Below are 24159 nucleotides of genomic sequence, written 5' to 3' on the forward strand. Positions count from 1 at the left end.
ACATCATGGACCGTGAAATCTGTATACAATAGAGTAAAAGCACATAAAAGACCAGATTTCATGGGGGGAGACCAGCGTTTCTCAGATTGGGGGTCCTGACCCAAAAGGGAGTTACAGGGAGGTTGCAATGTTATTTTAGGGCGGGTCGCAGTATTGCCACCCTTATTTCTGCGCTGCCTTCAGAGGTAGGCAGTGGGAGAGTGGTGGCTGTTGGCCGGGCGCCCGGCTCTGAAGGCAGCATCCCACCAGCAGCAGTGCAGAAGTAAGGGTGGCAAAATCATACCATGCCACTCTTACTTCTGCATTGCTGCCTTCAGAGCTGGGTGGCCAGAGATTGGTGGCTGCTGACCAAGGGCCCAGCTCTGAAGGTAGTAGTGCAGAAGTTAGTGTGACAATACCATACCATGCCATCCTTAGTTCTACACTGCGGCTGGCAGTAGCTCTGCTTTCACAGTTGGGCTCCCAACCAGCAGCTGCCACTCTTTGGCCACCCAGTTCTGACAGCAGCGCCGCAACCAGCAGCAGAGCAGAAGTAAGGGTAGCAGCACTGCAACCCCTCCTACAATACACTTGCGACACCCCCCCCCAACTCCTTTTTGGGTCGGGACTCCTACAATTACAGCTTCGTGACATTTCAGATTTAAATAGCTGAAATCATGAAATTTATGAGTTTTAAAATCCTGTGACAGTGAAATTTACCAAAATGGACTGTGAATTTGGTAGGGCCCTAATTATCTGGGACATCCAGGGACCTTCTGCTGCAGTGCATGGCTTCAGTTCTGAAATATAGAGCCTTCTTCCCCAGCTCAATTTCTGTGACTTTTGTTGGTCCATTTTTCTTCCTCTCTCCTGCACCTCACACATCCTGTGTCTCTCTCCATCTTCCCCTTACTTCCCAGACTTTTTAAAATTCCTGGTTTGTCACCTCTCCCTTTTTGTCCTACTCCTGGTAACTTTCCACTATCTTCATTTCCCCCCTTCCTACACACAAGTAGGAGGAAGTATCTTCGCTCAGCTCCAGCAAACCTTCTTAGCATATCTATTGTCTGGTCAAAGCACAGTTGGTAAAGTTATATCCTGTCCATTGTCTTGTGGGTACTTGCCAGGTCCTGTTAGCCTATGGTGGATATGCATAGCTAGAGGTGAATTCCATGGAACAGCATTTTTCATAGCAACAACTTCATAAAATCCTATTTAAAATCAACCAGAATTCATAAGTTGTACGGAGCGTCCCCAAATCATCACAGGTGCAAATGTATAAAATAAATAAACTGAAAAATGTGGTTTCTGGATTTGATCTTCCTCCCAGTTTGAGTGCTGCATCTCTCTCAGGCCTGTCATTAGGGGGAGGCATTGGGAGGTGGTTGCCTGACGGTCAGTCCTGTCTGCTAACTCAGCAAGTAACAGCACTGCCAGAGCTCAGCTACCTATCCATGTAGCCTCCAACACCATCTCTACTACCATCCCACAGTCCTTCAGCTTCCTCACACCCTTCTTACTCCCTGACCTCGTGTTCTGCTGCCAGAACAGCCTTCAATCCATTCTTGCTTCTAGCAGCTGCTTACCAGCTACCTGAGAGTACTTCCGTGCTTTTCTTCCCATTTCTCTCTTAATAGTCTAAGAACTTCCTTACCTCCCTCCCCCACTTGCTGACCCCTAGGACTCCTTTCCCACATTCTGCTTTCTTAGTGAGTGGGTAGAGAAAGCAAGTAAGCATGAATGAGTCAGAGAAAGTGCATCCGTTCATACTCCACCACCATCTGTCACACTTTCACTTGTTCTCTTAACTATCTCTCGCATGCAGAATAACGCATGTTCTCTTTGGCCATCGTAATTGCCCATGCTGATACATGCTTGCAGCCCATCATACCAATGTTGGTGGGGGGATAAGGGAGATAGACATTGTAGGAGTGGGAGGAAGAACAAATGTAAATTGCCTTATATTAATTAAATACAAGAAATTGCACTTGTCATCAACTTCTCTGAGTGAGAGGTTGGGGCATTTTACTCTTCTGTGGCAGGATGACATTTTACCTAGATTGCTCTCCCTTCAGTGAGCCAGTATCCATGACCTTCTGGAATGTATCCATTCCAGATGGCCATGAATATTCTCATACTGGCTCTTACTTTTAGAGATTATTTCTTTACAGGAATATATATAAAATAGGAATGGTGAAACTTGTTGGAATGATGTGGTATTCTTAGAGGTGGTCTATGCATATTTCCTCTTGTGGGATACAACTCTTGCTGCTCCTGAGCTTCAGGAACTTTCTGAAAAAGCAGTGCCCAATGGGGCTGCATGAATGCCCTTGTCTGGCACCGAACACTTGGAACAGGAATTATAAAGGGTCATGTGGTCCTCAGCTGCCTCAGTTCCTTCCTTTCCACAGCTAGTTGCCTTCATCAGGATCTTCTTTCTTTGCTTAGCATATTGACCAGACTTTGTGCTTACTGCTAAAACTTTTGGGTAGTTTTTACTTTGGTCCTCCATGGTTGAACAGTAAGGTTCCTAGATGGGGTCAGTTCTTTGGCAGGATGAATATGCTCAGCGCACAACACTGACTCATGTTTTCCTTATAGGTATATCCGACTATATGGGAGAAAATTTAGCAAAGATGATCATGTGCTTTTTATCAAGTTGCTGTATGAGTTGGTAACAATTCCAAAGCTGGAGATCAGCATGATGCAGGGATTTGCACGTCTGTTGATAAACCTGTTAAAGTAAGTACATTTTGCTAGCATTCTTCTACTTAAATATTTACATCCATAAATTGGACATTTGATCCTTGGCCTACAGTATAGTTAACTGCATTGTTTGTCCCCGTACAAATTACGTCACTTGCTCTTACCCTGCACAGATCTTTGATAATGGAGGGAAATTTGAGAAAAACGGTCCCTTTTTGAGGCTTGATTTCAATATTGATCAAAGAGCTAAATATCCTATGTTAGTTTTGCTTTTCTTGATATAGAAATCCTATAAGAAGATGGAGATCTCCAAAAATAATATGGTCTGAGAACTAAAGTTTAAGAGGAACAATTAAGAGATGTGTGTGTCACATGTCATTGAAAGTATTTATTAATGAGTGATATAACTGCACTTGGCAATTTTTTTGTAGAGACATTATGGATGTCTTGAATCCCAAAAAGAATGCTTGTAAATGAATAGTGTTTGGCATGCCATTAGTAGCAATAATGTGGAAAAAAGACAAATGTACGTTCAAATAACTTTCTGCTGTTCAGTTTTTAGGTATTCTAATGTATGCTGTGTGCTGGTAAGGACAATGTTTAATCCCGAAGTGCACTTCATTTCTTAAATTAGGAAAAAAGAACTTCTTTCAAGAGATGATTTGGAGTTACCATGGAGACCACTTTATGAAATGTTGGAGAGGATATTGTATTCCAAAACAGAACACCTTGGATTAAATTGGTTTCCTAAGTAAGTTTTATTGTAGTTTATTGAAGTAATTGCTTTGGTTTAAGGGGTCTTTAGAACACTGATAATGTGGTTGAAGATTATTTTTTAATATTTAGATCTTGATATATAGCAAATGAACAAATATATATCTAGACTTTTTATACATTCATGGAAATAAAGGTTAAAAAAAAAGACCTATCATCTTGCACATCCCTCTGACAGTGAATAATTATTTGTTATGATATTTCTTTATTTTTCATGTACTCTATAAAGTTCAGGTTTAAGTATGTCAAGTCATGGATCTTCAACCTCTTCCATTGGGAAAATAGACCACAGTCTAATTAATAAACTTCAGTGATAATTTTTTTTTAAATCCTTTGTTTAATTCCATCTCACAACAAGTTAGGGAAAAAAAGTGTCTCTCTTACACAGACACAAAATATGAAATTTACATGTAAAATGCCTGGGTCACACACAGAGAAACCAAATGTTTTCCGTTGCGGAAGATTATATATTCATTTATACATCAAAAATGCTAATACAGTAATGTGGGCAAATGCAATTATTCTACAAAGTTAATTTGTTTACTAAAACTTTTATTTTTAAGGGGAAAGAAACTTTGAAAATGTCTAAATCGCACATTGCTTTTTCATAAAGCAAATATGCACTGTGTGAAGTGTGGTTATAGAGGACATTAATATGTAATGTTTTCTTGGTATCCACACTCAAAAATTGCAAACCATTCTCAATTCATGTATACACAAATCCTGAAATTTGGACGTCACCCATACAGAGGTCTGTGTATTTACAGTAAACATAAAGCACAATTGGTATTTATCAGTCCATTGCCTATACAGATCATTTTAACCTCTCTGTCCTATCATAAACTTGTTGCCTGTTTTGCAGCCATGCAGTGTGCACAGACTTCACAACTCCATCTATGGCTACCTATTGAACTTTCCGTTCTTCTTTGTCAGATAAAGGTTCAAAGGTCCCTATGTTACATTTTTTTGATTTTTCTCTATCCAATTTCCATTATTTCCTATTCATACAAGCAGAATAGAGTTAGCTGAAATTTTTCAGGAAGGTGCTGCTAATGTTGTGGAAACCCCATTTTTCGATGGGAAACACTAACCTCAACTTTTGAAAAGTTAGTGAGTGGCACAGTTACATTTCATTTTTTCTATTAAAAATTTCTCCAACTTTGGAAAAGTTAGAGTTCAAAAAGGAAATGGAGAGGAAAAAGTGAAGGAAAAGCCCAAGATTATAATCATTTTATTGCACTCAGTGGCCAAAAAAAAAGGTGGGGGGGAATAAAAGAAATGAGGGAGGGAGGAAGGAAGAAAAACAAATTCAGAACTTTTTGACAAAAAACTGCAGCTTGAACTGAAATTTTTCTACTTTTGAGTTAAAAATTCTCATTTGAAATTTTTCATAGGAAAAAAGTTTTTGATCAGTGATAGTTGTAAATGAGACACACTTTTTCATAAATTTCGAAAAGGACCCTGCCTATGATCTGTGTGTCATGAAGAGAAAACAATCAAATTATTTGTGTAATTATATTAGGGGAGACTTCCCTCTGAGATCTTCTGATAATTAATATATAGTCTGAAAAAATATTCTATTAAAGGGAAATGGCCAAATTTAAAAATTTGCTCTTCTCTCTGAAAATAGTTTATGTACTGTTTTTTCAAGTAACACCTAAAGGATTACTATATCTAAAAGGTCAGAGGAAAAAATGTAATTAGTTATGGATTTGCCAACACCTAGTGAAACTGACTATATGCAATTTGCCCCGTTGAGTCAATTAGTCTGTTTTTCCTTTGCTGTGTGAAAAACCCACACAATAAATGGGGAGAGAAAATTTGGAGGGATGGGGGGCTGTAAAAGCACAAAAATTGGAAGGAGGATTCCAAATGGAGGTGATATATCAACCTTTGCTTTTAATTAACTAGATTTGAAGTTTATGGTATCCCGTTTACTATGCAGTGCGATGTGTTCTCATATGGTGTTTTTGCAACATTGTTGAAATTTTCAAATTTGAGTGAATTCCTTCTGCTGTATATGAAGGGATAATTATTTAAATATTGCCAGGATCATTTAAATACTTTCTACCTTTAGAGTTACTCTTATACTATATTTGTTGATAGAACTGTTGTTTTCCATGTCATGTTTTACATCTTTCTTTTTTACATTCAGTTCATATCGACCAGGCTTGTCTTCACCTAAAACATTTGTGCTTAATGTTTTACATAGGTGGTAAGGATAATGTTTTTTTGTTCAGCTCTGGCCGATGTGTTATCTTCTGCATGTTCTGTTAGACTGTAACACATGTCACACAGGTGTAACTTTCTGCATAAATAATTGTATTGGAAATCCAATGTTAACATTACACCACTATTTATGAGAATGTCGCACTGTATTTAAACCTTTCTAATTGTGGAAAAATATACTGTGTGTGATGTGGCTGAGAAAAATGGCTATCTGCTAATTATTTTAACCAACAAACATCAAAGGGTACAACACGAGGTGATTTTAATGTTTGAATAATTATTACTTGGAATATGGACAAAATGTATATTTACATAGCTTTAGAAATGCATGTCTCTTAAATGAATTTAACTTTACTACAAAACATTGAAGTTTGTGGAAAGTGGTTGAGAGCAAGGACAGTGGTACCAGAAACCACATTAAGGAGAAAAATAAAGTAGAAAAGGCAGTATGAAACAAATGCGCCGAGCAGCCTGACAGTTTTGGCTTCTCCGGATTTTTGTCAGTGAAAATTATTTTTTAAAACAGGTTATGAAAATGTAGCAGAAATTTGTACTTAAGTATAAAATACAATAACCTTCAGAAAGAAATTTTAGTACTGCATTATTTACTCTGAGGAATCATAGAAATATAGGACTGGAAGGGACTTTGATAGGTCATCTAGTTCAGTCTCCTGCACTAAGGCAAAACTAAGTATTATCTAGAGCAGGGCTTCTCAACCTTTTTCTTTCTGAGGCCCCGCCAACATGCAATAAAACTCCACAGCCCACCTGTGCCATAACAACTGTTGTTCTGCATATAAAAGGCAGGGCTGCCATTGGGGTAGGAAGCAGGGCAATTGCTTGGGCCTTGGGTGGTGGGGCTCAGCATCCTGGGCTGCAGTCCCTTGTGGTGGGGCTTTGGTTTTCTGCCCTGGGCCCTAGAGAGTCTAATGCCCACCATGCTTGGTGGTCCCCTAAGGGGCCCTGGATCCCTGGTTGAGAGCCATTGATCTAGACCATCCCTGACAGATGTTTGGAGGTTTTTAAGAACAGGTTAGACCAGTGGTTTTCAAACTGCAGGTCTCGACCCAGTACTGGGTCGTGGAATGTAAGGCACTTGGTTGCAGTGGCTCTGGTCAGCACCGCCGACTGGGCCATTAAAAGTCCCGTGGGCAGTGCTGCCTGGCTAAGACAGGCTAGTCTCTACCTGTTCTGACACCGCACTGTGCCCCGGAAGCTAACTGGGAGCTGCCCGAGGTAAGCCTGTGCCCCAACCCCACACCCCAATCCCCTGCCCCAGTCCTGAGCCCCCAACCCGGAGCCCCTTCCTGCATGCCCCACCCCACAGCCCTCACCCCTGCACCCTAACCCTCTGCTCCAGCCCTGAGCCCCTCCCACACCCCGAGCCCCTCATCCCCTGCTCCATTGGGTCGTGGGCATCAACAATTTTCTTCAGCTGGGTTGCCAGAAAAAAAGTTTGAAAACCACTGGGTTAGACCAGGGGTGGTCAAACTTCCTGACCGTCCGAGCCACATATGACAATCTTCAGAATTTTGAGAGCCAGGTCATGCCTGCTGGGGCGTGGGGCTTTCAGCCCCGCAGGAGGCGCCAGCCTCGCTCTGGATGAAGCCCTGAACCCCGGCAGGCGCGCCCCGCAGGTCTGAAGCCCCAAGACCCACCTCCCCACTGGGCAGAAGCTGAAGGGGACATGTGGGGGGAGCACGTGTAGGGTCACATACCCTCCCAGATTTTGCCAGAGTTTGCTAGCCCTGCTCGTTCACACGGTGCTGCCAGCCTCCTCCCTTCACGGCAGCTGCTGGAGCCTTCCAGCTAGGAGCTGCGGCCATGGGGAGAGGCAGTGGCAAACAGCTGAGAGCTGCAGGGAGAGCAGAGCTGCTGCTTTTGCTGCTGCCTCTCCCCATGGAGCTAAAGCAGTGGCCCCTCCCTGCAGCTCTCAGCTCTTTGCTGCTACCTTTGCATGGGGAGCTAACACCTGGGAGCTGCAGGGAGGGGCCACTGAAGGTAAGAGGGTGTGTGTGCCTGGGAGGGCCTGACTCAAGCTGTTGGGAAGGGGGCACATGTCCTCCACTCTCAGCAGGCAGAAGCCCCTAGCCCCATTACCCTGCTGCAGGGTAGAGGCCCCACTCTTCCCCTGGGGCAGGTGAAGAATGGGGAGGGCCTGGGGGGCTCCGTGAGCTGCACTTTAACTGTTAAAGAGCCGCATGCGGCCTGTGAGTTGCAGTTTGGCCACTCTTGGGTTAGACGATGGAGATTTCACAGCCTCCCTAGGTAATTTGTTCTAGTACTTAACTACCCTTACAGTTAGGAAGTTTTTTCTAATATCTTACCTAAATCCACTTTGCTGCAATTTAAGCCCATTACTTCTTGTCGGGTCCTCAGTGGATAAGGAGAAGAATTTATCACCCTCCATTTTATAACCTTTTACATACTTAAAGACTTATGTTCCCCCTCAATCTTCTTTTCTCCAGACTAAACAAACCCCAGGTTTTTCAATTTCTCCTTGTAGGTCATGTTTTCTAGACATTAAGTCATTTTTGTTGCTCTCCTCTGGACTTTCTCCAATTGTCCACATCTTTCCTGAAGTGTGGTGCTGAGAACTGGACGCAGTACTTCCCTTGAAACCTTATCAGTGCTCAGTAGAGTGGAATAATTACTACTTGAGTCTTGCTTACAACACCCTGCTAATACATCCAAGAATGGACATTGCCTTTTTTTTTTTTTTGGCAATAATATTATATTGTTAACTCATTTACTTTGTGATCCACTATAGCCCCCAGATCCTTTTCTGCAGTACTCCTTCCTAGGTAGTCACTTCCCATTTTATATTTGTGTAATTGATTGTTCCTTTCTAAGTGTAGTACTTTGCATTTATCCTTATTGAATTTCATCCTGTTTATTTCAGACCATTTCTCCAGTTTGTCAAGATCATTTTGAATTCTAACCCCTAAAGCACTTGCAATCCCTCCCATCTTGGTATTGTCTGCAAACTTTATAAGTATACTCTCTATCCCATTATCCAAATCATTTATGAAAATATTGAATAGAACTGGACCCAGAACAGATCCCTGTAGGACCCCATTCAACATGCGCTTCCAGCCTGACTCTGAACTATTGATAACTACTCTTTGAGTACTGTTGTCAAACCATTTGTGCACCCACCTTATAGTAGGTTCATCTAGGCTATATTTCCCTACTTCACAGTGTATTTCACTATTTTTTGATAATTAGTGAAATATAGACAATAGTATCAAGCTTTAAACTAATTCCTTTTATTTTTAAACAAATGTACACTCAATCTTGAAAGAGTACACAAAAATTAGATGTTACAGGTTAGAGAGATCATATATCCTTTTCCACATAAAGAAAATAAACCCTACAGTACTTAAAACATGTCCAGGGATAGAGCTTTACCTGGCTTTTCTTTTTAAAGATAAGTACATTACAAGACTGCTAATAATAAGCAAGTCTCCACTTTTTGTAATGAAGAAGGAGAGAAGGACTGGTTAAAAAAAATCAAAGAAAGTTTAGTAGGATTTAAAAAATGATCATGGATTTATATGGGTAATATCCACAGTTAACTTTATATGGGATATTTATAAAAGATATAAATCTTCATGCTTTAGGACATCAGCCAACTATTAAGAAATACTAAGAAGAAACTTCCCCATGAAAAGAAAAGGAGTACTTGTGGCACCTTAGAGACTAACCAATTTATTTGAGCATAAGCTTTTGTGAGCTACAGCTCACTTCACAAAAGCTTATGCTCAAATAAATTGGTTAGTCTCTAAGGTGCCACAAATATTCCTTTTCTTTTTGCGAATACAGACTAACACGGCTGCTGCTCTGTTCCCCATGAAGTTATTCCTTAAGTCTTCGTTACAGAGACTTTGCCCTGGTGTCCATTTTACAGTTATGTTGACCTAACTGTGTCAGTTTACACACTACAGCCTTGCTCTCGCTGATGTAAGTGGCCTAGTACACCGACGTAATTCCACCTCCATGAAGGGCGTAGGGCTTATGTTGATATAGTTAGGGCAATGCAGTGTCTGTGTAGACACTGTGTTATTACATTAGCTGTTGGCTGCTTTTTAATCAATTTTATGGCTCCATGCTGCAGTTGTGAAATTGACAAGAAAATTCTCCCCGCTCCCAGCCAGACTGCTGCCTTCTGCCCAGGCTTCCCGCTCCAAGCCGGGCTGCCTAGGCAAGCTGCTACCCAGTCTCCCTGCTTGAAGCCAGGCTGTTCCTGGCATCCTGGCCCCCTGCCAGGAGCCCTGCTGCATCGAGGCTTCCACCTCCCTTCTCCCTGTTGGGAGCCTGGGTGGCTGCCCTGCCCTTGGCAGGGAGGCGAGATTCTGGGTGGCTGCAGGGGAGGGAGCAGGGAACCTAGAGTGAGGATGCACACCACTGATTGAAGGAGGGTAGTGTGGACATGGACCACCGCAGTAATTACTAGATTTGGTCAACTTAAGTTTTCAATGTAGACATGCCCTTTAGCACCTTTCTCTGCAGTATTTGATACTGGTCTGGGGTGTTGGCAGGTTACTGGACTAGCTAGGCCATAGGTTTGATCCATAGTGGCAGTTTTTTAATGTATTTGATGCTTTCTGTCCTGGATCATATTTAGTGTTACAGCTGCATACAAAAATCTGCTAGCCTGGTAAATATGAATATTGTAAACAGTTCTCCATCACAGTCTGTAAGGAAAACAAGCCACTAGTCAGAGGCTCGAGGCAGAGTTTGTGTCCAGTTTTGGTCCCCCCCACTACAGAAGGGATGTGGACAAATTGGAGAGAGTCCAGCAGAGGGCAATGAAAAAGATTAGGGGGCTGGGGCACATGACTTATGAGAGGAGGCTGAGGGAACTGGGGTTATTTAGTCTGCAGAAGAGAAGAGTGAGGAGGGAATTGATAGCAGCCTTCAATTACCTGAAGGGGGGTTCCAAAGAGGATGGAGCTATGCTGTTCTCCGTGGTGGCAGATGACAGAACAAGAAGCAATGGTCTCAAGTTGAAGGGGGGAGGTCTAGGTTGGATATTAGAAAACATTATTCACTAGGAGGGTGGTGAAGCACTGGAATGGGTTACCTAGGGAGGTGGTGGAATCTCCATCCTTAAAGGTTTTTAAGGCCCTGCTTGACAAAACCCTGGCTGGGATGATTTAGTTGGTGTTGGTCCTGCTTTGAGCAGGGGGTTGGACTAGATGACCTCCTGAGGTCTCTTCCAACCCTAAAATTCTATGATTCTATGAAAAAGTGCTTTATCCATTTTATATTCTTTTCTGTGAGTTTAAGTGGAGTCTTATTTCCTTTCTGTGGGACTTGTCAGATGTACAGTATAGTGTTTACATGGAGAGCACAGAAGGTATTTTAGCTGGATATCTGAACTTTTACTGGACACTGATCTCTTTATCCTGAGCAAGGCTCCACTTTTATCTCTTATTTTTTGGAATCGTGAGGGTAGGGATACAGTATTTGTTTTACTTTTAAGCAGTGGGTAAACTACATGTACAGTACAATGATGTTCTGAGTTCATAGAATATTTTTATTCAGAGAATGGCCTCTGACCAAAATGCAATCTAGCAACTGTCTACTATTGTATTTACTGAAATTAAATGTTATTTGCAAAGCCATGTAAAAAGTAAAAACAGATTGCCTGTCATAGTGCCATTGATACATGATTCTCCCTTCCTCATCTTTTTGAAAGCATTTACTATTTTGCTTCAATTTTAAAAAAAAGTTTGACAGAATTAGATGTTACACGTGTGAAGAAGCTTCATGTGAAAATTGCTATTAAAAACAGTCATTGTTACTCTGATAAAAACAATGTTACCCATAGCTAGGAAAACTTGTTCAGTCAGCTGTTGCTAAGTGTCAGGGAAGCTGTAGAAATAACTAGTGAGTTACAGTTAATTCATTTCTTTTGTTTGGTTAGGATGTATACAAATGCATTAGATTCGATTATGCATAAACAAAAACCAAATCTAAAAAAATAGTTAAGGATTTGGAGTCTGAAAGGTACTGAAATATACTGCCCTTCATCTATCTTAAAACTTAACACTCTTATTGTGTGATTTTTTTTCTATTATAGTTTCAAGTATCCATAAAAACTGTGTTGATTCTGCTTGTTAGTCCATAATAGAATGCAAGATATTATTCTTTAATGTGGTACTAGTTTTTCACTCTGATTGAAGTACAGTGAATACTAGAGAGGAGTAAGGAGTAGAATCAGAAATTAAAGCAGTTTTAATCCTTGTGATTAGGTCTGTATGGAACAGAAGGATTAGCCATTGCATGTACACAGATGGTGTCTAATTGCATCAATACCATCTTAGATTTTAAACAATCATAAACTGACTGTTGTAATTACATTAGTCTATTTCAAGTACAGCTTCTAATTTTCTTTTTCATTTTTGTTTCAGTTCTGTAGAAAGCGTTCTAAAAACACTTGTGAAAAGTTGTCGACCGTAAGTTCTTAACTATTTTCTAATCTTTCTGAAGCACATGCCTTTAGTATTTCTTTTCTGGAACGTGTTAGGTGCTTGGGGGTACTTTATACTGTCTGTGCTATTTTTTTTAAAAGTGTAAGCTTTCTGATCCCCCCTCTCTCTTTCCAACATAACATTTAGCATTTATAGTTGAAGTTCCAAAGTTGAATTATATTTGGTACTTTATATTTGATAAAAGCCTTTGTTCTAGTGAAAAATCATTTGCTAATATTTTCTGTACAAGGCTCCTGTTTTATGGAACTAATTTTATTTCATCATTTTAAACCCATATGATACACTTTTTTTTTTTTTATTTGAACTGAAGTGATGCAAATACATCAAGTTTCTATTATTTCTTCTCTGGAAATATTGTTTAACTTAATCTTTCAAGTGTGTGTTATCTGCTTAACAGAAATAAGCTTAATAAATTCTTGCTTCCCTAGTCCTACTATCCTGAAAGTTGACACCATAATGGAAAGGTCTGTTGCTTTCCTTGATACAATTTAGAGTAATCTTTTAAGTTAGAGGTTAAAAGACCTATTTTTGGGCCTACTTATTGGAAGGGAGTGGGGCAGATGGGAGGAGGGAAAAGAGTGTAAAACATTGTTTTTATAAATTTTGGAGTCCTTATTAATAATTTTTCTACAGCTCTTGCCTCAAATGTATCAATTTGAGTGATCTTTTACCTTTAAGAGAGATTTTTTAGTGTCCTCAACCACATGTATGAGCCGATGATTCCTGTGGTATGTTTTTATAGTAACATGTTTAAAGTGAAATCAAAAGGGCAATAACTAAGGGTAGCACTCTGCACAATGTTGTGTGTGTTTTTAAAAATACACTCTTTTCTTCTAAGCTGAAACCTTAATTGAAAACCAATAAAAAGTTAAGTAGAAAGCCACATAGCTTTTTTTTTTTTTTTTAGCCAGGATATTATAAAATAGATCCTAAACCAATCTTTGTAATCTGTAACCATGATTTTGTCTTTTCCATATCACCTCAGTCATATCCACTACCCACAGTGTATATGTCCTCACCCTGGTCTAGAGTTTTATATAGTGCTCTGTACTAATTGACTTATAGGAGTCTGGGATATACAAGGAATGCAGTTGAGAGGTCTGGTAGCTCTTTTCTGGCCTACGTGAAATATTGATATTCATTGTCCACTTTCATGTGAGCAGGTGATCCACATTATAAAACCATTGCCACATCTGGCATCTGTTAAGTATTCTTGGCAGAGACACCAAGGTTTGAATGGCTACCTAGAGGTAATCACCCCAAGTTGGTGTTGAGAAGCGTTGGCAGGGTGAGGGAATTCTGCACTGACGCTGGTTGTGCAGTGCCATTTTTTTTGGATAAATGAAGGCATTTGGCTTTTAGGGTTGACAATCTAAGTTTCCTCTAAGCTGTGCAGCTGCACAGCTGCCTATTAAGCCCCACGCAGGGGTTCAGGGTTGCGACGGGGAGAGGCGCCCCTCCCCGCCAGCCCCAGCAGGTACCTGCCCTGGACTTGCCACTCCCGGGGGAGAGGAGCCCCTCCCTCGGCCCATCCAAGCCCCACTGGAGCTGCCACAGCCGGGGAGAGATGCCTCTCACCAAGCCCCGAGCTGCTGTGGCGAGAGAGGGCTGGGGGGAATCCTCCTCACTGCAGTCCCGGGACAGCCTGTACCCCAGAGCCCGCAGCCCCCTGCATCCCAACACTGTGCCCCAGCTCTGAGCCCCTGCCCACACCCCAAATCTCTAATCCCCGGCCCAACCACAGAGCCGCCCCCCCCCACACTCCAACCCTCTGCCCCAGCCCTGAGCCCCCTCCCACACCCTGAACCCCTTATCTCCAGCCCCACCCCAGAGCCTGCACCCCCAGCCAGAGCCGTCATCCCCTGAACCCTCTGCCCCAGCCCTGAGCCCTGTCCCACACTCCGAACCTCTTGGCCCCACCCCCACCGCATGAATTTTGTTATGTGCACCAATATGAAGGTGATGTGTCACACATCACTTCCATATTGGTGCATATAACAAAATTCATTCCGCACATAAAAATAAAAAATTAGAGGGAACACTGCTGACAATTTAACATCTTTTATTAGCATCAAATTTACATTTAATGTATAATGCATGTTTTTAGTTCAAAATTAAAATGTGAAATTTGATTTAACTTCTGGAAACTCTTTACTCTAAATTTTGCATGGGTGAGGTTGCAGGAATTGGTGGCATGGCTTTTAAGTAGCCATATTTTATTGCAGTAGCTTTTTTATATAAACTAATGCCTCTTCTGACTATGGAACAAATTCTAAACACTAATTTTACACGAGAAAGCAGCTCCTTCTTAAAAAAGTTCCATATTTGTTATAGGGCTATTCTAGTCTTCCAGATGCACTTTATTAGGAGGAATCAGAACATTAGCTCTACTTCCATTAAGATCGGTCTTTAATGTAAATATCCGTTATTTGATCTCACACAATCTTTACATTGAAGTGGTTCTGTATCATGAGGATTTTTTTAGTTGTAATAAGAGTAAGAAATTTTATTACAGTTGCACACTTTGTGGAAATGATCCATATTTCCAGTCATCTCATCCTTCAGACTTTTTTTTTTATTTTTTTAAATTTTTTTTGGAGGCTGAGTGAGGCTGAGGATTTATTGGGTTACTGGTCTGATTCTTATCTCTTTCTTTCTAACAATATGGCCCTTACACCATAACATCTCAGTGCACAATTTAGCTGTAAAATTTAAATTCATGGCAAAAATAAATAAATGAAGTGAAAATTAAGACTTCCCCTTTTTTAGGTATTTTCCAGAAAATGCCTCCACGGAGATGCTAGATGAATGGCGGCCTTTAATGTGCCCATTTGATGTTACCATGCAAAAGGCCATCACCTATTTTGAATTATTTCTACCCACTTCCCTTCCTCCAGAACTTCACCATAAAGGTTTTAAGTAAGTATATCTCAAAATGTTAGTTATTTTTGATCTTTGTTGGGTAATACCACATTACATGGCCAAGGCATTGCCTGTTAATTGGTGGTTTATGAAGTTGCGCATCATGCAAATAGATTCATATATCGGTTCTGATAAATATGTATATCTGGTACTCATGTCTTTTGAAATTGCATTGTAATGAACATCATTCTAGGAGTGCATCTAACAGTTGTAATTTTGCTGCTTCAAAACAGTTCTTAGAATAGTTGAAAATTGTAAGCCTTTGACTTCTAGGGCAGGGAAGTAGGAGCTACCTTTGTTGTAGAACACGAGCTGTTACTTATGTTTCCAACCATCCATTTCTTTCTCCATAAGAAAAATGGGAAGAGCTCCCCAGGGTCACTGCTCTGTCCTTTCAACTCTTCCTTCATTACACTGCATGCTTCTTGGTATCTTGTTACCATTATTTAAAAAAAAAAAAAAAAGTTCTTTTAACTAAAAAAAAAAAAAAAGTGCCTTTTTCTGAATTTACATGAAATATACAACTTTAACATTTCTAGTGATGTACCTTGGTTGGAAAGGCTACAGGCTTCGGTGATGTTGGCCCCCAAAGGGAGTAGAACTTTTAGTGAACCAGGGTCAAGTGTTCTCAGTGGGCATCAAGACTTTGCACTAGTGCTAACTGCTTTAACGTAGACTGTGCCAGGTCTGTGCTTTAGCACTCTCTCATTATCGAGCTGCACTGTTAAGTCAATGAAATGCATGTCCTCACTGCATCAAATGAATACATTACTGGGGTTGGACACTGAATTGAAGTCTTCACTGTAGAGTACAGATTTTTGGCCAGCCTGTAGTGGCCATTATTTGACCACTGTGGCCTTACATGGTCGTCTTTTAACTCCTGGGCACGGACTCTTCATGACTCTAGTTATGCAGTTATGGGTTAGCATTCATGCTGGTAACTCAGGCTGAGAGTTCTTGGATTACTTGTGCAGCCTGACGATCCCTTATCAGCACATTGCTTGAAGTGTATTCAAGTTCATCTTGCATCATGCCAGTTGAAGCTTGGGTCTGTTGCAGAATCCTCGTGGAGTTCTCTGAGCAACGGGGTGTGCTGACTGTCACCATCTAGATCTGTACTCCAGGCTTTAATGTGTGAGGAAATTGTGTATGTACTGAAGCTCCCAAGGCATTCTGTGTGACTTAACTTGGGTGTATCTGGATTTGATGCCTACTGTAGCATCAACAATGAAGAGTCCTTGTGGCACCTTAAAGACGATAAATTTATTTGAGCATAAGCTTTCGTGGGCTAAAACTCACTTCATCAGATGCATGGAGTGAAAAATACAGTAAGCAGAATATATAGTATAGCACATGAAAAGATGGGAGTTGCCTTACTAAGTGGGAGGTCAGAGCTAACAAGCCAATTCAGTTAAGGTGGAAGTTGCCTATTCTCAACAGCTGACAAGAAGGGGTGAATACCAGGGGAGGGAAAATTACTTTTTGTAGTGACCCATCCACTCCCAGTCTTTATTTGGGCCTAATTTGATGGTGTCCAATTTGCAAATTAATTCCAGTTCTGCAGTTTCTCATTAGAGTCTGTTTTTGAAGTTTTTTTGTTGAAGAATTGCCACTTTTAAGTCGTTATTGAGTGTCCAGGGAGATTGAAGTGTTCACCTACTGGTTTTTGAATATTACAATTCTTGATGTCTGATTTGTGTCCATTTATTCTTTTGCGTAGAGACTGTCTGGTTTGGCCAATGTACATGGCAGAGGGGCATTGCTGGCACATGATGTTTTTATGGAGACGTTTTAGTTGGGGGCTGTAGGTGACTGACCTAAATAGGGAGGGAGGGTGCGTGCTGTCCAAGGACCCTAAGCTATTTTAGCTTTCCCTATGAATCGTGAAATTAGTTCCACTGACGCCTGTACTTATCAGGTGTCTGAGTGGCTTACTGCATTTGAAACTGCCCATAGACACTGACGCGGTGGGTGCTGCAGGGGAAAAAATGGGGGAAAAGGGGGAAAAATGGTGGGTGCTGAGCATCTACCAGCAGCCCCCCTACGAGCTCTTCCCCCTCCCCCCAGCTCCTCCGACCTACAGCAATCCATTGTTTGTTCGTGTTTGGGAGGCTTGAAGGGGGTGGAGGGAGGAGTGAGGACGTGGCGGAACTGGGCAGGAAGAGGTGGGGTGGAGGGGGTGAAGAGGCACGATGGGGTCTTGGGGGAAGGGATGGAATGGGGGTGGGGCCTGGGACAGAGCAGGGGGTCGAGTGCCCCTCAGCGCTTTGGAAAGTCAGCACCTGTGAAATTGCCCATTAAAAAGTCTCTGGTTACGTGTGATATTAAGTTGGTCATTAGAAAACTGATGAAACCTCTTGAATTTCTTTGTTACATGGAAGCAGTGACTTCAGTGAGTTAGCTTGAGGTGTTACTGACTTCCACCCCACCCTGTTTTAAAAGGGTAGTGTGATGATATTTGGTTATCCTAAATTCTTCCCCAAAGTGGTGTTGGAGTTCTCCCTTAAACAGTCAGTCTTCCTGTCAACATTCTCCCCAAGACTGAAGGCACTTCCTGGGGAAACTGTTCTCCATGAACTTGATGTGAAAAAAAGAAAAGGAGTACTTGTGTCACCTTATAGACTAACACATTTATTTGAGCATAAGCTTTGCATCCGATGAAGTGAGCTGTAGCTCACAAAAGCTTATGCTCAAATAAATGTGTTAGTCTCTAAGGTGCCACAAGTACTCCTTTTCTTTTTGCGGACACAGACTAACGCGGCTGCTACTCTGAAACCTGTTGATGTGAAAAGATTATCTGAAGTGGATAAGAGCTCACAGTACACACGTGTCAAATTCATTCTGTGAAGAGAGCCATACTGCATTTTTTTTATGGGGTCTGTGAACTGCACTTATGTTGTTCAGGGTCATACGCTACCCTCTATCTACAGCAGATCTCCTATTGATAACAATGGGCGTTTTGCATAAAGACTGAAGGAGAGTATGGCTCTTATGGAATAATAACTGAACTTCAATAACTGAACATTACTATTTTGTTTGAAATCTCTCAGTGGTGGTGGGAAATGAGGCAGAGCAATTTAGGTAATTTGCATGTGCGGTTACCCAACTTCTGAATACAATTATGGTAATTTCGCAAGTTAGGGGCACAGATATGCCTCTGATTATTTGATAAACTTGCTTTTAGTGACATCAGGTGTCACTGAAATGAATTGGATCTCAGAGCTGTTTCAGGCTGTCGCTGGAAGTCTTATCTAAATGGCTGTTGGATTGCATATCCCATTGCTATTCCTTTTCAAGCCTACCACTTCAAGGTCCTATTGAAGCTGTTGCTCCAGCCAGCCTCTGAGCAGGTCTTGACCAGAAGAATATGCAGCACAGCCACCCCCCCCCCCTTTTTTTTTTTTAAAACTATTATTGTTATCCAGATGTATATTACCTTATTTTTCCAGACCTTGCTGATGTGGGTCTATGTAGATGACTCTGTGTTTACACCTATAGTGACATCCTTTTTTGTTGTTGAGCATCTAAAAGTATGCATCTACTGTAAGGCAGCTGCTGTTGAATAAGGGAATTTCTTGTAATTCTTTCTTTCTGAAGGTGTTTTGTGTTATTGATCTCTGCTCAGCCACCTCAGAGTTGGATTTTTCAACTACCTTGTAAATTAAGTACACTTCAGTCATTTATTAATCTTACCATTTTTTTGATGAAAGCAGAGAATATTGGAAACACTAAGGTTAGCTAAGTTACAGCAACAGAGTTGGCATGCATTACTGCCTCTTGGAAGCCAGTGGTTTAGAATTTTATGTTATGGTAAAAAGAAAAGGAGTACTTGTGGCACCTTAGAGACTAACCAATTTATTTGAGCATAAGCTTTCGTGAGCTACAGCTCACTTCATCGGATGCATACTGTGGAAAGTGTAGAAGATCTTTTTATATACACACAAAGCATGAAAAAATACCTCCTCCCACCCCACTCTCCTGCTGGTAATAGCTTATCTAAAGTGATCACTCTCCTTACAATGTGTATGATAATCAAGTTGGGCCATTTCCAGCACAAATCCAGGTTTTCTCACCACTTCCTGGACACTACAGTGCTAATAAACGATGGTCACATAAACACCACCCTATACCGGAAACCTACTGACCGCTATTCCTACCTACATGCCTCCAGCTTTCACCCTGACCACACCACACGATCCATCGTCTACAGCCAAGTTCTGCGATACAACCACATTTGCTCCAACCCCTCAGACAGAGACAAACACCTACAAGATCTCTATCAAGCATTCTTACAACTACAATACCACCTGCGGAAGTGAAGAAACAGATTGATAGAGCCAGAAGAGTTCCCAGAAGTCACCTACTACAGGACAGGCCTAACAAAGAAAATAACAGAACGCCACTAGCCATCACCTTCAGCCCCCAACTAAAACCCCTCCAATGCATTATTAAGGATCTACAACCTATCCTGAAGGATGACCCAACACTCTCACAAATCTTGGGAGACAGGCCAGTCCTTCACTACAGACAGTCTCCCAACCTGAAGCAAATACTCACCAGCAACCACATACCACACAACAGAACCACTAACCCAGAAACCTATCCTTGCAACAAAGCCTGTTGCCAACTGTGCCCACATATCTATTCAGGGGACACCATCACAGGGCCTAATAACATCAGCCACACTATCAGAGGCTCGTTCACCTGCACATCCACCAATGTGATATATGCCATCATGTGCCAGCAATGCCCCTCTACCATGTACATTGGTCAAACTGGACAGTCTCTACGTAAAAGAATAAATGGACACAAATCAGATGTCAAGAATTATAACATTCATAAACCAGTCGGAGAACACTTCAATCTCTCTGGTCATGCGATTACAGACATGAAAGTTGCTATATTAAAACAAAAAAAACTTCAAATCCTGACTCCAGCGAGAAACTGTTGAATTGGAATTCATTTGCAAATTGGATACAATTAACTTAGGCTTGAATAGAGACTGGGAGTGGCTAAGTCATTATGCAAGGTAACCTATTTCCTCTTGTTTTTTCCTACCCCCCCCCCCCCTCCTCAGACGTTCTTGTTAAACCCTGGATTTGTGCTGGAAATGGCCCACCTTGATTATCAATCACATTGTAAGGAGAGTGGTCACTTTGGATGGGCTATTACCAGCAGGAGAGTGGGTTTGTGTGTGGGTGGGGAGGAGGTGAGAGAACCTGGATTTGTGCTGGAAATGGCCCACCTTGATTATCATACACATTGTAAGGAGAGTGATCACTTTAGATAAGCTATTACCAGCAGGAGAGTGGGGTGGGAGGAGGTATTTTTTCATGCTTATTGTGTATATAAAAAGATCTTCTACACTTTCCACAGTATGCATCCGATGAAGTGAGCTGTAGCTCACGAAAGCTTATGCTCAAATAAATTGGTTAGTCTCTAAGGTGCCACAAGTACTCCTTTTCTTTTTGCGAATACAGACTAACACGGCTATTACTCTGAAACCTATGTTATGGTAATTTTATGAGTCACATTATTACCTAGAGGCTTAGGGTAGGGATTAGTTATACTGTAAATGCCTTCAGAGAACAAGAATTACAGATAATTAGCTTTTTTTTTTTCTTTTGAGTCACTTCCAAGCCTTCCAGTTCTCCTTACTCTTAAGTTTCCTTTCCTGCTTCTTTGTCTCTCCTTCCTTTTCTCTCCTCCTTTCTGTAGGTTTTAATAAAAAGTGCAATCCTGAGAGAGGAGGCTCTTGCTATTGATAGTGTGGAAACAGAAAATAGATGAAGAAAGGTTCATTAGAAGGACAAGTTTTTTGTTTTGCTAGAAAATAAATTAAGGCTGCGAGTCTGTCACGGAAGTCATGGATTCCATGACTTTCCGGGACCGCTGTGACTTCTGCAGCAGTTGGTGCGGCTGGCCCGGGGGCCACCAGAGCAGCTCAGGCAGCCCCTGGGCCAGCTGCACGAGGCGCTGGTGGGGTAGTCTCGGGCCGCTGTGCCCCCCTCCCAGCAGCAGCAGGGGTCTCGGGCTACTGCACCTCCCTGCCCCCCCAGCAGCACCAGGGGTCCTGGGCCATGTGCTGCTACCTGGGTCCCTCCTTCCCCTGCCCCAGCAGCAGCAGCAAGAGTTTGGGTGTGGGAAGTGGCTCAGGGCTGGGGCAGGGGGTTGGGGTGCGGGAGGAGGTGAGGGCTCCAGGTGACGCTTACCTCAGTGGGCTCCCCAGAATGGTGATATGCTCCTAGGTGGAGGCATTGCCCGGCGGCTCCACGCGCTGCCTCCGCCTGCAGGCGCCACCCCCACAGCTCCCATTGGCTGGGAACTATGGCACTCGGAGCCAGGGCAGCACGCAGAGCCCCGCTGGCCGTGCCTCTGCCTAGGAGCCGAGGGACATATTGCCGCTTCTGGCAATCTGTATGGAGCCAGGAAGGGAGCCTGCCAGGCCCCCCTCTCTTCTCCCCCCGCAGCAGCTGCAGGGGTCCTGATTCGTTTCTCCCCCCTCGCCTCCCCACAAGTACCCGTGGTGCCCCTGGGCGCCCCCTGCCCCAGGGCACCCAACATTTAGTCAGGGGTATATAGTACACGTCATGGACAGGTCATGGGACGTGAATTTTTGTTTACTGCCTGTGACATGTCCATGACTTTTACTAAAAATACCCGTGACGAAAACATAGCCTTAATTAAGTGACACCTATAATCTTTCTAATGAATACATGAACTATATGGTGGCTTCTCCAGTTCATATGTATTATAAGATGCACTCACTCACCTCATTAAACTTAACAAGCTGAATGAAGTGATTCCTTGGTAGTCAGTTAAAGGTATGGCAGTTACAAATTTGGGAAGCCTGAGATAATGATCTGGCATCCATTGTGAAGAACTGGAGAGATGAGACAGATATATATCTATGTGCATGTATTAAATGGGCTTGAGAAGAAGGATTTTATTACATTCACATTAATAAATTTACTGCAGCTCCCAAATAACCCCCACTTCTCCATCTCCACTCAATTTCCCAAACTCCAGGGACACCACAGATCTTCCCAAACCCCACTGCTTCCTTCTCCAGCCTCCAACCCCAGAATGCCCAGGTCCCCTTTATGAAATCCCCCTTTGAACCTTGCCCCCCCCCTTTAAATATTCCTCCTCCACCATTGAGCCTCAGTGCCCAAGTACCCCATTAATCAGTCCCAGGAACTCCTCTCCTGTCCCCCCCATAGATATTCCCTGGGTGGGGGGTATTGCAGAGTGAACCCACCCTACACTTACCCCACAGCAGCAGCTCCTTCAGCTCCTGTCCTGCAGGATTAGCTGGGCTGAGCTCCAGGTGTTTTGACTGGATTGGAGGCTTGGGGGATGGTCAAGCCCCTGAGGGGGGCCAGGTGAGGCCCAGGTGGGATATTGCTGAGCGAGACCATCCTGCACTCACCCTGCTGCTGCTGCTTCTATCCCACTGGGCTGCCTGGGCTCAGGCACTCCCTCAATTTTGGTCTCTACCCCATCCCTGGTCATGTTGGAGGGGTGGCTGAGCCAAACCTAAGAAATGCTGTGGACCCTGTGCACCAGGTTGCAATGCCCAGAGCAGGAGCCCAGCTAGCCCTGTGAGGCAGGAGCTGCTACCGTGCATTGAGATTTTCATTTTGTTTTTTTGTTTCTGTTTTGTTTTGTTGTTTTGCCTTTGCAAAAACTATGTGCGCCTCTAACAATTACCTCCCTTGTCTTATCTCCAGCACTCCTGTTAATACACCCCAGAACTATATAAGTCTCTTTCATAACTGCATCACATAGTTGGGTTATATTCAATTTGTGATCTATTTTTAACTCCCTGATCTTTTTCAGCTGTCCTATCACCTAACCATTTGTTTCTCCTTTAGTAGTTGTGCCTTTGACTTTTCCTTTCTGAATGTAGTACTGTGACGCATGACCAGAAAGGGTTAAACATCCTGCAGGATGAATGACTCAAATTCAACCCTTAAAGAGTAATGGGAGATAATGTTTGTGTTTTTGTGTATTTACATATCATAGACTCATAGAAGATTAGGATTGGAAGAGACCTCAGGAGGTCATCTAGTCCAACCCTCTGCTCAAAGCAAGACTAACGCCAACTAAATCATCCCAGCCAGGGCTTTGTCAAGCCAGGCCTTAAAAACCTCTAAGGATGGAGATTCCACCACCTCTCTAGGTACCCCATTCCAGTGCTTCACCACCCCGCTAGTGAAATAGTTTTTCCTAATATCCAACCTAGACCTCCCCCACTTCAACTTGAGACCATTGTTCCTTGTTCTGTCCTCTGCCACCACATGTATATGGGTAGTGGTCAACAATGTAATCAACCGTCCCTGTCCATGCTGTATTCTGTTAATTCAGCGATCAAAAGAACATCCTAGCATTTAAATGAACCGTAAACACGGAATATCGCTGTAGTCATCTCTTTTTGAAACGTATAGCCAGTCATCTGCGAATGGTGAAAAACAGGCAGTTGCCTTATGTTAATTTGTGTAGCTAAGTACTGGTGATGGTCCTACTTCAAAGGCTTTGTCTACACTGTGGAAAAACACCCCCCTGAGCCCTGCAAGTTTCAGTGCTGTAAAGTTGCAGCGTAGACAGTGTGCCAGCGCTGGTAGCTATTCCCCTCGTGGAGATGGGTTGGTTTTTTTTTTTTTAGCACTGGGCGAGCTCTCTCCCAATGCTGGTGCCGCAACTACACAGCCATGTTTAATGTTGCTAGTGAAGACATGCCCAAAGTTGCCCTGATCGCCTATTGTAAGCCAAGGGACGCCGACGTGTCAAAGAAGGCTTGAAATTGTATAAAAGATCCGTGGGTCCTGATCCTGTCATCTCAGATCTGCTTGAGGTTTCATGCAGGTGAAGCCTAAGCCATCAGGACTGAGATCCCAGTTCTAACTGGACCGCCCTGAAGATAAACATTGGACTATAACCTATGGACTAAATTTCTAAAAGAAGCTTTGTAGCTGCAAAGAGTTATCATCTCTGCTATGAATCTGAACCTCAAGAGTGGCTCAAGTCTGTATGTATCTCTTTTGTA

At 42.5% G+C, this 24159-nt stretch overlaps 1 protein-coding gene across 1 annotated transcript in view; it reads left to right on the forward strand.

The window, feature by feature from the left end:
• The window catches only part of PSME4 (proteasome activator subunit 4), a 206483-nt gene that overhangs the window by 18986 nt on the left and 163338 nt on the right, over window positions 1-24159 (forward strand). Inside the window, exons 2-5 of the mRNA XM_077813889.1 lie at window positions 2581-2721; window positions 3320-3436; window positions 12108-12152; window positions 14958-15107. Of these exons, the coding sequence (XP_077670015.1) occupies window positions 2581-2721; window positions 3320-3436; window positions 12108-12152; window positions 14958-15107 (453 nt within the window). The remainder of the gene's footprint in view (window positions 1-2580; window positions 2722-3319; window positions 3437-12107; window positions 12153-14957; window positions 15108-24159) is intronic.

Source organism: Eretmochelys imbricata, chromosome 3 (assembly GCF_965152235.1).
Source record: "Eretmochelys imbricata isolate rEreImb1 chromosome 3, rEreImb1.hap1, whole genome shotgun sequence".
Taxonomy (NCBI): Eukaryota; Metazoa; Chordata; order Testudines; family Cheloniidae; genus Eretmochelys; species Eretmochelys imbricata.